Source organism: Melospiza georgiana, chromosome 17 (assembly GCF_028018845.1).
Source record: "Melospiza georgiana isolate bMelGeo1 chromosome 17, bMelGeo1.pri, whole genome shotgun sequence".
Classification (NCBI taxonomy): Eukaryota; Metazoa; Chordata; class Aves; order Passeriformes; family Passerellidae; genus Melospiza; species Melospiza georgiana.
Window position 1 is genome coordinate 7,096,212 of NC_080446.1, and position 12,803 is coordinate 7,109,014.

General features: G+C 61.2%; 1 protein-coding gene across 1 annotated transcript; it reads left to right on the plus strand.

The window, feature by feature from the left end:
* The first annotated feature begins 4,134 nt into the window (after nt 1-4,134).
* RSPO4 (R-spondin 4) lies at nt 4,135-12,235 on the plus strand. Its single transcript, XM_058036356.1, has 5 exons — nt 4,135-4,481; nt 7,372-7,560; nt 7,808-7,951; nt 8,036-8,221; nt 11,065-12,235. The coding sequence occupies exons 1-5, from the start codon at nt 4,403-4,405 to the stop codon at nt 11,136-11,138; spliced, it is 672 nt and encodes a 223-aa protein (XP_057892339.1). The 5' UTR covers nt 4,135-4,402; the 3' UTR covers nt 11,139-12,235.
* Nucleotides 12,236-12,803: the final 568 nt, after the last annotated feature.

The window sequence follows — 12,803 nt, forward strand, 5'->3', positions numbered from 1 at the left end:
CTTCCCTCCCGTCTCACCGCTCGTCTTCCCTTTCCTCCCGGCTCTCTCTCCTACTCTCACTGCCCCTTGGCCTTCCGTGCCACTCGATGCCAATTCCCTCTTTGGGCTTTGCTCCTGTTTTGGCAGCTGGAGCACTTGAAGGCTGTGCAGCCACGCTGGCGTCCAGGACTGGAGCAAGCCAGAGGAGCCAAGAAGAGAGATGGAGCTCCAGAGCTCGCTCTGGGATGAAGGATGTGATTTATGGCAAATCTTGAGCCTCTTGGGATGCCACATTCCCTGAGAACAGCAGGAATGGCGGGTGGCACTAATCCAGGAATGGCTGAAGGAGGAGGAGGAGAAGGAGGAAAAGGAGAAGGAAAAGGAGGAAGAGGAGGAGGAAGAGGAGGAGGGAAGAGCAAATGTGCCATGAGCATGCTGTGGGCTGCACTTGGCAATGTCAGCACTAAAATCAGCCACCTTCATGCCCTCCTTCTCATCTGGGAGAGCTGATGGCACCCCAGCACTGAGGGACCTCACTGGCTCTGTGCTGGCATGGGAGGTGGTGAGTTGGGCTGCCAGGAGGCTGGAATTACTCCCACCAGCTCTGACCAGACAGGAGCTGCTTCCTATTAATGCTTCCCACGGCATCAGCAGGGCTGTGCTAGTCCAGGTATTCCCAACGTGTTGGCATGTGGCAAGGAGCACCAGCCACAGCAGCAGCAAATCCATACTTGGCCTTTCCCACCACATTTCCCTGCTCCAAGCTCTCCTGGAGCGGGGTCACGGGCAGTGCCACCCGCAGGGACCCGGCTGATGGAGGGAGCGGTGTCACGGGGTGCCAGCGAGGGCTGTGGTGCAGCATGAGGTGGAGCTGGCTTTCCTTCAGCGCAGGGAAAGGGCCTCTGCCGAACTGGCGCGAGAGCAGCTGTGACTTTCCATTCCTGTGGGAAGCGGGCTGCCACCGTCCAAGCATCTGGGCTTGTTATGATGGGAGAGGAATGCCAAGTATTTTTCTTCCTTATCCACTACCATCCGCTCAAACCCTCCCCTGATCAAACCCACATTCATCGCCTGGGATGCACTGGGGAAGATCCCTCGTGGCTGCTGGGGGCTCATGGCACCTGTGGAGAAAACCCCGCCCTCACCCAGGGGCTCCCTCCATCCCCTGCCCCTTCCTGTTCCCTGCTGCAAGCCAGCTCCAGACGTTTGATTTTCACTTTATTACCTTTCCTGGGAGCATCCCTGCACCTGCATCCCTTTGCCTGCATCCCTGCACCTGCATCCCTGTGCCACCACCCCTGTGACTGCATCCCTGCTGACCTGTGGGCCCGGGGGGACCACGCTGTCCCCTCCAGAGCCCAGAGCATCCCGAAAGCAGCCCCTGGGATGGTGCCACGGGCGTGTGCCCTGGGGCGCCTGCCGTGCCGGGAAGCAGGCGGTGCAGCTTTGGAAGGTCACCAAGATTTTTCCGAAGATGAAAGTGTGCTCAAGTGTCAAACAAACTTTCCAAATTATCTTTCTGGACACTTTCTCCCTTCTGCTTTGGAAGACGGAGGAGGAACATTTCATTCCCTTCGTGCTGGCGCGGAGCGGGGCTGCGTGAGGAGCCGGGAGCTGCCGGCGGCACCCGCGGCTCAGCCTCGCTTCTCCCCGGCATCATCCCCGAGTCAGCCCCGGCACCATCGTCTGGGCTTGCCCCTCCCGCAGCCCCCAAACCCCTCCCAGCACAACCCCCAGGGCTGCCAGGTGCCCGGTTAAACAGCAGACACCACCTCTCCTCCCGCCGACAGCAGGATTTGTCATAAATAGACAAATTAAAGGAAACGCGTGGGTTTCTCGGCTCTCTCAGGGATGCCTGGCACACAGCAGCAGGGGCATGGGGACTGCCACCCTTGGCAAATCCTCCCTGACCCCAAACAGCCGGGGATGAGCTGAGCAATGGCCACGTGGTGCCCCCAGGATGCAGCACTAACAAGAGATGCCTAATTAGCGCATCCTCCTGTGACAGGTCACCCTGGCACGGCTTGTGCCACATCCGCTCACCCGTGCCAGCAGCCAGAGAGCGTGACCTGCAATGAGGCGCTTCCCTGGCCCTTGCCCAGTGTTTGCCTTCCAGGTCTGCACAAGGAAATTCCCTATGGGCTCCAGGGCAGCTGTGCTGGCATCCAACAGGGCTTGTGGAAGCTCCTTGTGGAAGCTCGCTGCCCTGTGGCATCCACTGCCATCCACACCGATGCAGCTGCCTGCAGCCAGGGTTTGGAGACACTCAGATATCCCGAGTGCCATTGCCATGTCCCTGTTCTTCTGTGCTGGGATGGCAGCACCATCCCCATGTCCACATGGGCCCCAGCCCTTGCAAACTCCTGATGGTGATGCCATACTGCAGGTTTTGTTGTTTATGGAAATTTCGTCTGAGCCAGATGCTGCAATTTATGCATTTTACGTGTAATTTTTCAATTTATTTCATAATTAGAAAAAAAACCCACCTGAAGTGATCCCAACCATTATTCCTCCTGGTTTCCTCAGTTATTACTCCTGGTTTCCTACACTGAGGCCAAAGGGGTCTGAAATGGCTCCTTTGTTGTCTGATCATTAACCCTTCAGGAATGAAATGCAGCAGTGCTGGATGGGAGGGAGGTTCAGTGGGGCTGGGGGAGAGAAGGGAAACAGGAGGGAGAAATAAGAGGGTAGAGAGAAGATTAACCCCAGTGTACTGTCCCAGGCATGGCTGGACACCCCAGGACACAGATGGACACATCCTCTGCAGCCCCATGGGTGGTTCCCTCTGGTGCAATGAGTTTGGTGGCTCTCAGCACCCCCAGGCCAGGCAGTGCAGACCCAGAGCATCCCAGGCAGTGCAGACCCAGAGCATCCCCGGTGAAAGGAGCCCTGCAGCTCTCTGGCATGCGGGATGAGCAGGTGGATGATGATCTGCCCCAGGGTGCTCAGGGGGATCCTGTGTGCCCAGAAAGTCTCTCTGTGCCCCCTCTGGGGGCAGGAGAGGGGCACCATGTGCTGGTTTGCACGTGGTGATGACAGGAGTGAACGTGCTGTCGCTGGGGCTGTCACTGGTGGCCGGTGGCCTTGGAGCCCTGGCTGGGAGGTCCCCAGGCTGTTCCAGGGTGCAGCTCCTGGCACAGGGTTGGGATGATGGGACGAGCATGTGGGGCTCCCACGATGGGGACCTGTGCTTGTAGGGTCACCTGGGTACCTGGCCAGTGAGGTGTCCCCCTCCTGTCCTGCACCCCACTTCAAGCACAGCCCCTAGAGTGGGTTTTGGGGAGCACAGCCTGCAACAAGGGGTGTGGACAGCCACATGGGAGCCCAAAACAGCGCAGTGAGCCCGTCTTGGCTTGGAACAGCTTGGCACAGCTCGGCTCGGCTCAGCTTCGCTCCCGCAGCTCGGAGGGAGGTGAGTTAAGAAGCGCTCGGAAAATCAGAGTCAGCTGCGATCCTAGGCACAGCCGGGGCAGAGCCGCGGCCGCCGCCGGAGCTGCCGGAGACCAACCGGGGCTCCCGGGCACCGGGGGGCTCAGCCCTGCCCGGGGGTGGCACTGGCCCCCCAACCCTGCGGGGGCTCGGAGCGGGGGCGAGCCGGGGGGCTGAGCTGGGGGGATGAGTTGGGGGGATGAGTTGGGGGGGCCAGCCGAGGGGGCTGAGCTGGGGGGATGAGTTGGAGGGCTGATCCGGGGGGCTGGCTGGGGGGGCTGAGCCAGGGGGCTGGTTGGGGGGCTGAGCCATGGGGATGAGCTGGGGGGCTGAACTGGGGGGCTCGGAGCGGGGTGCTAAGCTGGAGGGACTGAGCTGGGGGATGAGTTGGGGGGCTGATCCGGGGGGAGCTGAGCTGGGGCGATGAGCTGGGGGGGCTGAGCAGGGGGGGCCGGCACAGGCAGCGTCACCCTCGTGGCTCCACCCCCCCAAAATCGCAGGGGGCTCCGCGGTGACCCCGGCGCTGGGATGGCAGCGGGACAGTCGGACCGCGGCGGGACGGCGGGACGGTTCCCAGCCGAGGTGGTGGCTGGAGCGCTCCGGGGGGATCCAGCCAGGGCGTTTGCCAGTCGCTTTGTTGCTGCTGGGGGATTTTTTTACTTTTTTTTTTTTTTTTTTTAGGATTATTATTATTTTGAAAGGGAGGGTGAGGAGAGGGGGCTGACACTGACTATAAAGGCAGAGCTCCCTGGAGCAGCCAGCACTTCCCCGTCACCATGAGCACTCCCCGGGCCTGACAGCCCCAGCCTGTCCCACTGTCGCCGGCTGAAGCTGCCCTGGAGCGTGGCTGTGTGTCCGAAGCTCGGGTTGGGATGGTGTGAGCCCGGAGCCGCTCCTCGCCCTCCCAGCACCCTCACCGGCTCTGGCAGGAGCCGAGCCCTCCAGCCGCTTGGATGATTTGATTCCTCCCCTGTCCGACACCACTCCTGCCCAGATGCAGTGGATAATATTCATGTTGCTGTTATTCATCAGCTCCATGGAAATGCTCACGCAGAACCGGTGGAAGAAGCAAGGTACGGTGTGCGCAGCGCGCTCGGCTCCTGCGGGGTGGCTTTGGGACACAGGGCTGCCTGTCCTGCCAGGAAGGAGCTGTGAACCAGGGCTGGAGGTGCCAGCCACCAGCCTGCCCCCAACCCCTCACCTTGAGCCCTTTGGGGAGGTCTGTGCTCCTCCCTGGGTGCGTGGCACGGCGCTGGCTTGGCAGGGCAGGAAGATGCAGAGCGCAGCCCCATAGCCCTGCCTGCCCGGTGCCAGCCCTGCCTTTGGGGACAAGGGACACTGGCTGGCACCGGGACCAGCTCTGCAAACCCCAGCAGAGCCAGACACAGTGGGGATAGCGCAAAATGGGCTGATTTCCTGATAATTCATTTCTCTGCATGGCACACTAAGTGCCTTAGGAGTAAAACCCCCTGGAGGGATGCTCAGAGGCACGGCAGGCACTGCCTGTCCCCTGTCCCCTGCCCCATCCTTTCCGCAGGAAGAGGCACCAGCTGAGCCCCTGCTCAGTGCCTGGGCAAGGGCAGGGTGTGCTGGGGCTGTGCCAAGGCATGTGCCCCCTCCATTGGGCACTGGCTCATGTCCCCTCACCGGGCAGTGCCAGGCAGTGCCAGCTGGCTGTGTGCAGTGGGTCCAGGGCTGGTTCTCAGCTCTGTGCCAGGAATGCCTTGGTTTTGGGGCCAACATGTGCCAGGGTAGGGGCAGGACCTGCCAGGACCAACTTCCCTTGAAGCTGTTCCATGTTAAAGGCATGCGGAGGCAGTAGGTGTGGGTGATGATGTGGGTGGCCAGGCTGGGGGCCAAAACACCCCTGATGGGAAACAGCCAAGCACCACGAGGGGCTCCAGCTACCACTGCTTGATGCTGGGCAGCACAATGCTCCAAAGGCCTCAGGTCTTGGCAGCCTGGGGGTCTGGCTGTGGCTTCACACCCCAGACATGTTATATACCCTGGGATAACCTGCACAGAAAAGCCAGCACAGGGTCCCGGAGCTACAAAAGATGCTGGGACACCCCACAGCCTCCCTACTGCCACTGGGAGCTCTGGTCTGGGCAGTCCAGTGCCCCAGGGACTCGTGGTTCCCAGCAGGACTGGGCACAGGGTGGGCAGAGATGGGGGATGTCACACCCATGCCCAGCAAACTCAGGTACCCACTGTGCCCCATGCCCAGTGCCCATCCCAGCTCAGCCCTGCCCTCTGCCATCACCACTGGACAGGAGGAGATGAGCCCCTCTTGTTCCAAATCCCCAAGCCCATGGTTTTGGAGTGAGCTCTCACACATTCTGGTGTTCTCTGTGCTGGCTCCCAGTGTCACCCTTGGTGGCAGAGACGTGTGTGCCGTGCCAGCAGCACTGTGGAGTGGAGGAGGATCGCCCACTTCTCCCAGCTCCATACCATGGGATTATTTCCAAAGCCAGTGAGAGGAAGGAGACCCCGGAGCCCATCCAGGGCTCCCCACCTTCTTTGGCCTGGCTGGAGGTGGAAGGAGAGCAGCAAAAAACCCCTAAATATCAAAAAGAATTAGGGAAGGGAAAGAGGCTCGTAAATCCACGGGTCTCCAGGGAAGCCACTCCAGCTGCAGCCAGGAACACAAATGTTGTCAGCGTTTGGTAAATATGTAACGGAGACCATAACAACTTAATGGATCCAAGGTGCTTCGTTAGTGCTCCCAGCAGATGCAGCTCTAATGAGGGCTCCTGGCAGTGCTGCCATCCAGACAGGGTGTCCCAGAGAAGGGACTGGCATGAGCCAGCTTGGGGACAGCTGATGGCACCACAGCACCGTGGACTGGCTCGTGCCAGGGACCAGCACACGGGGCTGTGAGGCATTGCCCACCATGATCATCTGACAGAATCCTCTGCCAGCATCCCCCCGGCCTCCCAGCACCTCTGCCCCAGCCCCACAGCTGTGGGACCCATCTGGTGCAGCTTCTGGGGTCAGAGGGACCAGTGCCAGGCAGTGCTCCCAGGGCTGAGCCTCTCTCTGTGCTGGGCAGCACCCGGCAGGTGGCTCGGGCTTGTAGCAACCTTGTGTAGTGTAAGGGGTCCCTGCCCATGGCAGGGGGCTTGAGATGGTCATGAAGGTCTCTTCCAACCCAAACCATTCTGTGGTTCTGTGGTTCTGTAAAGCCCAGGTCCCAAGCATGCTGTACCAGGGCTTCTGGCACCGTCACTGCTACTCAGGCTGTGGTGCCAGAGCCAAGCAAACAGCTCCCAGCAGAGGGGCATGGTGAAGGTGTTGGATGCCTGCATGCAGAAGTTCAGTGCTCCCTTTTGTGGCTTTTCTGTCAGAAAAAGAGAGCAGGAGCAGCTGGCGGTGTCTCTGAGGCCTGGTGGATGTTGGCACCCTGTCCTTGTCCCTGGGAACAGAGGTCACCCACGCTGGGGTCAGTCACCCTCCCACAGCCTGGGAGGGCAGCACAGGCAGCCAGGGAGGCAGCAGAGCCTCTTGAGCAAACAGACAGATTCTTTTCTCAGCTCCTCTTGAGCGCATCCAAAATGCCCTTTGTCCTCTGACACTCAAGAGGCATCAACTGATTAATCCAGGTCAGATCATGTTTCTACCCGCTGACCCAGTGGTTGTTCCACTTCCCACGAGACAGGCAAGGCTGGCTTGGGGTATGGCTCAGGCTGTCACCCATGGGCAGTGCTGGGCACGGGCAAACCCTCAGTCTGGATCTTGGAGTGCTGGAGGCCATCAGTGCTGACCCAGCTGGGAGCGATGGCTCCGTGTGTCCCTTGGCTGCAGCGTGGACAGAGGTGGGGATCTGAGGAGCAGAGAGAGGTGGGGTGGCATTTGCAGGGAGACAGGACAGCGCTGTCCCCCTGGTGTGTCAGAGAGAGGCCACGGGGCTGGGGCCCCCCTCAGCGCCTGTGTCACAGCCCCTCTCTTCCTTTGTCCCCGCAGCGAGTGCTGGCCTGCTGGAGAACTGCACGGGCTGCGTCCTGTGCTCTGAGGACAATGGCTGCATCACCTGCCACCACCGCCTCTTCCTGCTCATCTGGAGGGACGGCATCCGCCAGTACGGGATGTGCGTCCACACCTGTCCCCCGGGCTACTTCGGTGTGCGGGGTCTGGAGGTCAACAGATGCACAAGTACGTCCCGATCCAGCCGGGGCTCCCCTGCTCCCCTCGGCACCCTGCGGGTCCCAGTGCCGCGGGAAGGGCAGTGGCTTCATTTCCCACGGCATTCCTGGTGCCGCTGGATCCGGGGGGTCCGGGTTGGGGGGTTCGTCCCCTTTTCCCTCGCCCAGAGCCGCAGCCCGGAGCCCGCAGGTTTGGGGTACCCGGTGGGTGCCGGGGTGCCCCGGGCGGTCCCGCTGACCGCCGTCCCTCCCGGCAGAGTGCAGGTCGCCCAGCTGCGAGAGCTGCTTCAGCAGAGACTTCTGCATGAAGTGCAAGGACAAGTTTTACCTGTACAAGGGCCAGTGCTTCCGGCAGTGTCCCCCCGGCACCGCGGCACAGCCCGGCACCCGCGAGTGCCAAGGTAAGCAGCCTTGCCCGCCGTGCCCGGGGATGTGCCGGGCTCCGAGGGGTCACCGATCCATCCCTGCCGTGCCTGTCCCTGCAGAGACGTGCGAGCCGGGCCCGTGGAGCGAGTGGAGCGCCTGCACCCACGAGAGCCGCACCTGCGGCTGCAAGTGGGGAGTGGAGACGCGGGTGCGGGAGGTGCCCGAGGCTGCCCGGGAGGAAGGGACCGCCTGCCCCGCGCTGCTGGAGACCAGGAGGTGCCGCATGAAGAAGCACTGCCCCGGAGGTGAGCACCGCGCCGCCGGGGCTGGGGACAGCTCCGTGTCCCTCCAAAGCGAGGGCGCTGCAGGAGGACGGTGGCAGCAGGGGTCTGGCCGTGGCCGGCGAACCATGCCGTCATCTCCCAAGCATTCTGAAACTCTGGGTAAAGCCGTCATCCCAGGCACATGTGCTGAGCAGCCCTAGGGCTGGCTGCTCCCACCTGGCAGTCCCCGGGACTGCCTGGGACGAGCCATTGTCCCCTTCCATGCTGGACTGGGCTGGGCTGGGCACTGGCACGAACCGCCGTGGCGGGATGAGGCTGCCAAGCTCCAGCTCCCATCCTGCCACGACGTGAAGGGAGGCTCTCTGTACTGCAGCTGTGGGTAAGGAGGGCTGAGACACACAGGAGAGGTTCCTGCAAAAACCTCTGAGCTCCCTAAAAACTGGAACGCTCGTGGAGCAGGAGGGCATCACCCAGGGGATTTCTGATGGCCAAAGGTTTGGGAGACACCCCAGGGCGCAGTGCCCCTCCATGGCTCATCTGGCCAGATGTTCACTCATGCTCCTGCACTTCCCCCACCTCATTGCCAGGCTGGGGGCTCCCTGGCTCAGGGATCCCCCCACCTTTCCCACACCAGACGGGCTGCAGGGTCTGTCCGGGCGGTGCGTGCACGGGTGCAGGGCTGGCGCTGGGAACCAGGACGGGGCTGATGTCATTTTTGGATGCAGGCGCCTGGACTGGAGCTACCCTAATAAATCTCCACTTAATAACTGGCAGAAAGGGGATGCATGAGATACCGAAGTGAAGTGCCTGGCAGCAGATCTGAGCCAGCCGGGGTTGCGGTTCCGAGCTGCGGGATCGCTGAGCCCTGGGATGAGCTGGCCGGCACCGCCAGCGTGGCGGGGATCAGGGAGGACAGCACTGGGGGGGCAGAGAAAAAGGATCAACAAGGGGGGACAGCAGCAGAGGACATGCGTGCTGGGCGACGGCCACGGAGCCAGGAGAGAGGTTTCATCCCAGCAGCATCAATCATAAGTAATATTTTCCTGCTGACAGTGCAGAGGAGCTGATTCCCTTCCCCACCCAGGTCTCAGCTCACGTCTTTGGGGTGCCAGGTGGCTTCGATTTTGAGGATGTTCTCCTCCCTGCTGGTGTGTGGCAGCTCCAGACCCGCAGAGCTGGTGACAGTTTGATGCAAGAAATTTAGTGTGGGAGGACAGGCTGCTCCGGAGCACTGTGTCCTGGAGCACCATGCCCGTGCCCTGCCCTGCCTGGCACAGAGTGCATCCCACTGGCAGGAACTGCTGTGCCTGTCTTTCAGGGACACCTCGTCTTGTGAAGTTACTGGGAAGGCACTGGCACCTCAGAAAAATGCTTGGCCTTCTGCCTCTGCCTGTGCTCCTGCAAGCTGGAAGCCATGGGGCTACAGTGGTGGGCCAGGAACTGGCAGGACTCTGCTGTTGAGGCTGCTGTCTGGGATCAGCTTCAGAGACAGGCCTGTCCCCTGCCCAGCAGAAGGAATCCCATGAGTGCCCCCCAGGCAACCCCGTCAGGAGGGAGCAGCCCCTCCATGTCCCCCCTCTCCTGGGCAGGCTGTTTGCAGTCCCTGCCACGGCAGAGTGTGTCTCTGCCCTCGCTCCCAGGCTCCTGCCCGCCTGGCCAAGTGCTGGGTTATGGGATCCAGATGCTGGAGGAGGACGAGGAGTTCACTTGATGCATCTGAGGCACCCCCAGCCCAGGCGAGCCAGGGCAGGCGGCCGAACCCGACCGTGTGATGAGAGATTTGTGCCACCACTTCTGAGCCATCCAGGCGGCTGGAAGGGAAAAGCCGCCGCGCTTGGCCGTGGCACAAACCCCTCGCGCTGCTGTAAATCTGCCTTGGGTGTCTGTCCCGCTCTCCAGACGCTTGGCGTGCGTGCCGTGCCCTCTCCTTTGTGGGTGGCAGCTGTCTGGAGATCAGAGCTGAGAAACAGGGCTTCAGAGCCAGCCAGGACAAGAACTGGAGCCCTCAGAAGGGATGGGGACAGCAGGGCTGGCACACGCAGCACCAGGGACAGTCGTGGTCCCTTGTGCCCCTCACAACACTGAGCTGGAGTGGGAGCAGGGGGCAAGGACCCACAAAGCTGCCCAGTTTTTGGGGCAACCATTCTGATCCATGGGGCCCATGGCAGAGCAGGTTTTATCCTGAATCCCTGGTTTTTTGGTGTCTCAGCCAGCTGGAGGGTGTGTGGCAGCTTCTTGGGGTGAGCAAAGGTTTGTGCCCCAACAGCCTGACCCTGGAAAGCTGGCACAGGGTTGACCTGGGATGCAGCCAGGCTCCACCTGGTTGTGCCACTGGGATGGGGACCATCCACACATGGAGGGCATCCACAGGGAGAGAGAATTAGCAGCTGTGCAAGGATGCACCCCAAAGCCACCTTGCTCCCCAGCATGCCCAAACCATGGTGTAGGGCAGATTCCCCATCAGGGCAGAGCTGGGCACGGCTGTGCCATGGCTGTGGGGTGTGGGTGCACCCACAGTCCTTGCTAAGGGAGGAGCTGGGCTTTCTCCAGGCAGCTTCCACTTGGGCTGAGCTGCCCCACCCCATTCCTGGGGATTTGGGGGTACCAGGAGTGAGAGTCCAGCCATGGCAGATGTGGGGACAACACGCCAGTGTCCCTGTGCCCATGCCATCAGCACACACAGACCCACACTGCTGTTTCATGCCTGGGAGGGGGCTCTGGGGTCCCCAAAATCAGAACCTGGGTCCAGCACTAACACCTTGAGGGAGGATATGGGATCAGCATCCCATGGATGAGGTTCAGGTCAGATCATGTTGCCTGGCCAACAAGCGAGCGCTCCTTTTCTTCTCCTTTTTCTGTTACAGAGAAAACCGAACCCAAAAATAAAGGCAAAAAGCGACAGAAGAAGCCGAAGACAGAGAGGCACACGGGCACCTAGCGGGCACCAGCACGGGAGCTGGGGCACCATGGCAGGAGCTCCCAGCCAACTCCTGCCACGGTGCTCCAGCCACATCACCCCTGGTTTTCCATCCACAGAAAAAAAAAGGAAAAAAAATTGCACAATTTTCTCTGCCCCCCCCATCCCCCTTTTCTTTCGAGACAATTTATGGCCTGTAAAACATTTCCTTTTCAGAAAATCTAATTTGCAATGTCCAAAGCAAAGCCCTAGGGCTTGGGGAGGGGGTGGCTCCTTTATTCCTCTGGTCTTCCCTCTGCCCTAGCCTGCTCCATCCCTTCCTCCAGACGGGTGGGATGGGGTTAGACTGGGGTTGGACCCTGCTAATGAAGCTGATGCCTGGCTGGGTAGTGTTCCCAGGGCTGGGAGATGCCCTGGCTCCACGGGGCCCTGATTTTATGGGAGTGCTGGGGGGCACAGTGCAGCACTGAGCTGCTCCAGGTGCTGGATAGTGTCCCCCATCCTCGGCCACAGGCATGGGAAGCAGCAGCATGGGAAGCAGCAGCACTCCTGGGCTGGGGCCCCACTGGGGATTGTGCCATTGCTCACAGCAGCCCAGCCTGGTGCTCAGTGTCCCCACTGGCACAACCAAGGGACAAATCCTGCTCTCCTGGGGCTCCGAGGGCAGCTGGACCTCCAGACTGACAACCCTTCTTGGGACCATGCCATCCCAGCACTCAGCACCCTCAAGGGCCAAATCCTGCCATCCTCAGGCTCACAGAGAGGCTCAAAGAGCTTCTCTCCCAGCTGGATGTGGGCACAGAAATTTGGGGGGACCGTGTCTGTATTCAGACAGGGAGAGGCACAGTGTGAGTGCAAGCCCAGGCAGGGGATGCTGCTGCATCCTGTGTCCCCAGACTGGGATGTGCTGGAAGCAGCGCTGCAAATCCCTCCCAGCCATCACCAGGGCGTGACCGTGGGGTGCTGAGCCCAGTCTATCCGTCGCTGTCACACTGTGTGTGTCCCAGGCACAGAGGGCTCTGTCGCGATATGTACCGTGTGAGTGCTCCAGTCGCTGTCCAGCCGCAGGCAGCTCTGCCGTTGGGGATTGCCGGGGTGCGAACTCGCCGTCCCCGTCCTGAGCGGGAGCGGGGGGAGGCCGGGGCTGGCCGGGGGTGTCGGGGCTGCGGGGGCTGCTCAGACCCTTCAGCACGGGAGCGCTGGGTGTCAGCACCGAGCCAACCCCAGGGCCGGCACAAAGCTGCCTCCGATCGCTTCATGACAATAAATGGATTAAACCCCCGGCATCTCTCCTGCGTCCCCGTTTTCCCCGTTCCCACGGGTTGCTGCCCCCGGGGGCTGGGGATGCTGGCTGTGATGTCCGCGATGCAATCCCGTATTCCACAGCTCTGCAGCTCGGGTCCCTGTGGGGGGACACCCTGCCCTGGCCCCCCAGCACTGGGGTACTGGGGAAAAATTTGAGTTCAAGTTTTTAATGAGCATTGCACATTGACTGAGCCAGCTGTGGGGGAAGCGGCAAGTGTGACACTGGGACTGCCATTCCACAGGATTGGGAACCACCTGGGGGTTTTTTCTGGGTGTTGGAGAAAATCCCCTTCTGCTAAGATGCTTGGACATCCCCTTGGCACCCTGTTCCCACCACCGGGATTGTCTCCTCCTGGGGACACAGCCTACATCCCCTCCCAG

Bases quoted from the DNA above. Each gene is read 5' to 3' on its own strand.
- RSPO4 (XM_058036356.1), top strand. From the start codon at position 4,403: ATGCAGTGGATAATATTCATGTTGCTGTTATTCATCAGCTCCATGGAA. The intron at 4,482-7,371 runs GTACGGTGTGCG...TTGTCCCCGCAG, and splicing joins GAACCGGTGGAAGAAGCAAG to CGAGTGCTGGCCTGCTGGAG. The intron at 7,952-8,035 runs GTAAGCAGCCTT...CTGTCCCTGCAG, and splicing joins CGGCACCCGCGAGTGCCAAG to AGACGTGCGAGCCGGGCCCG.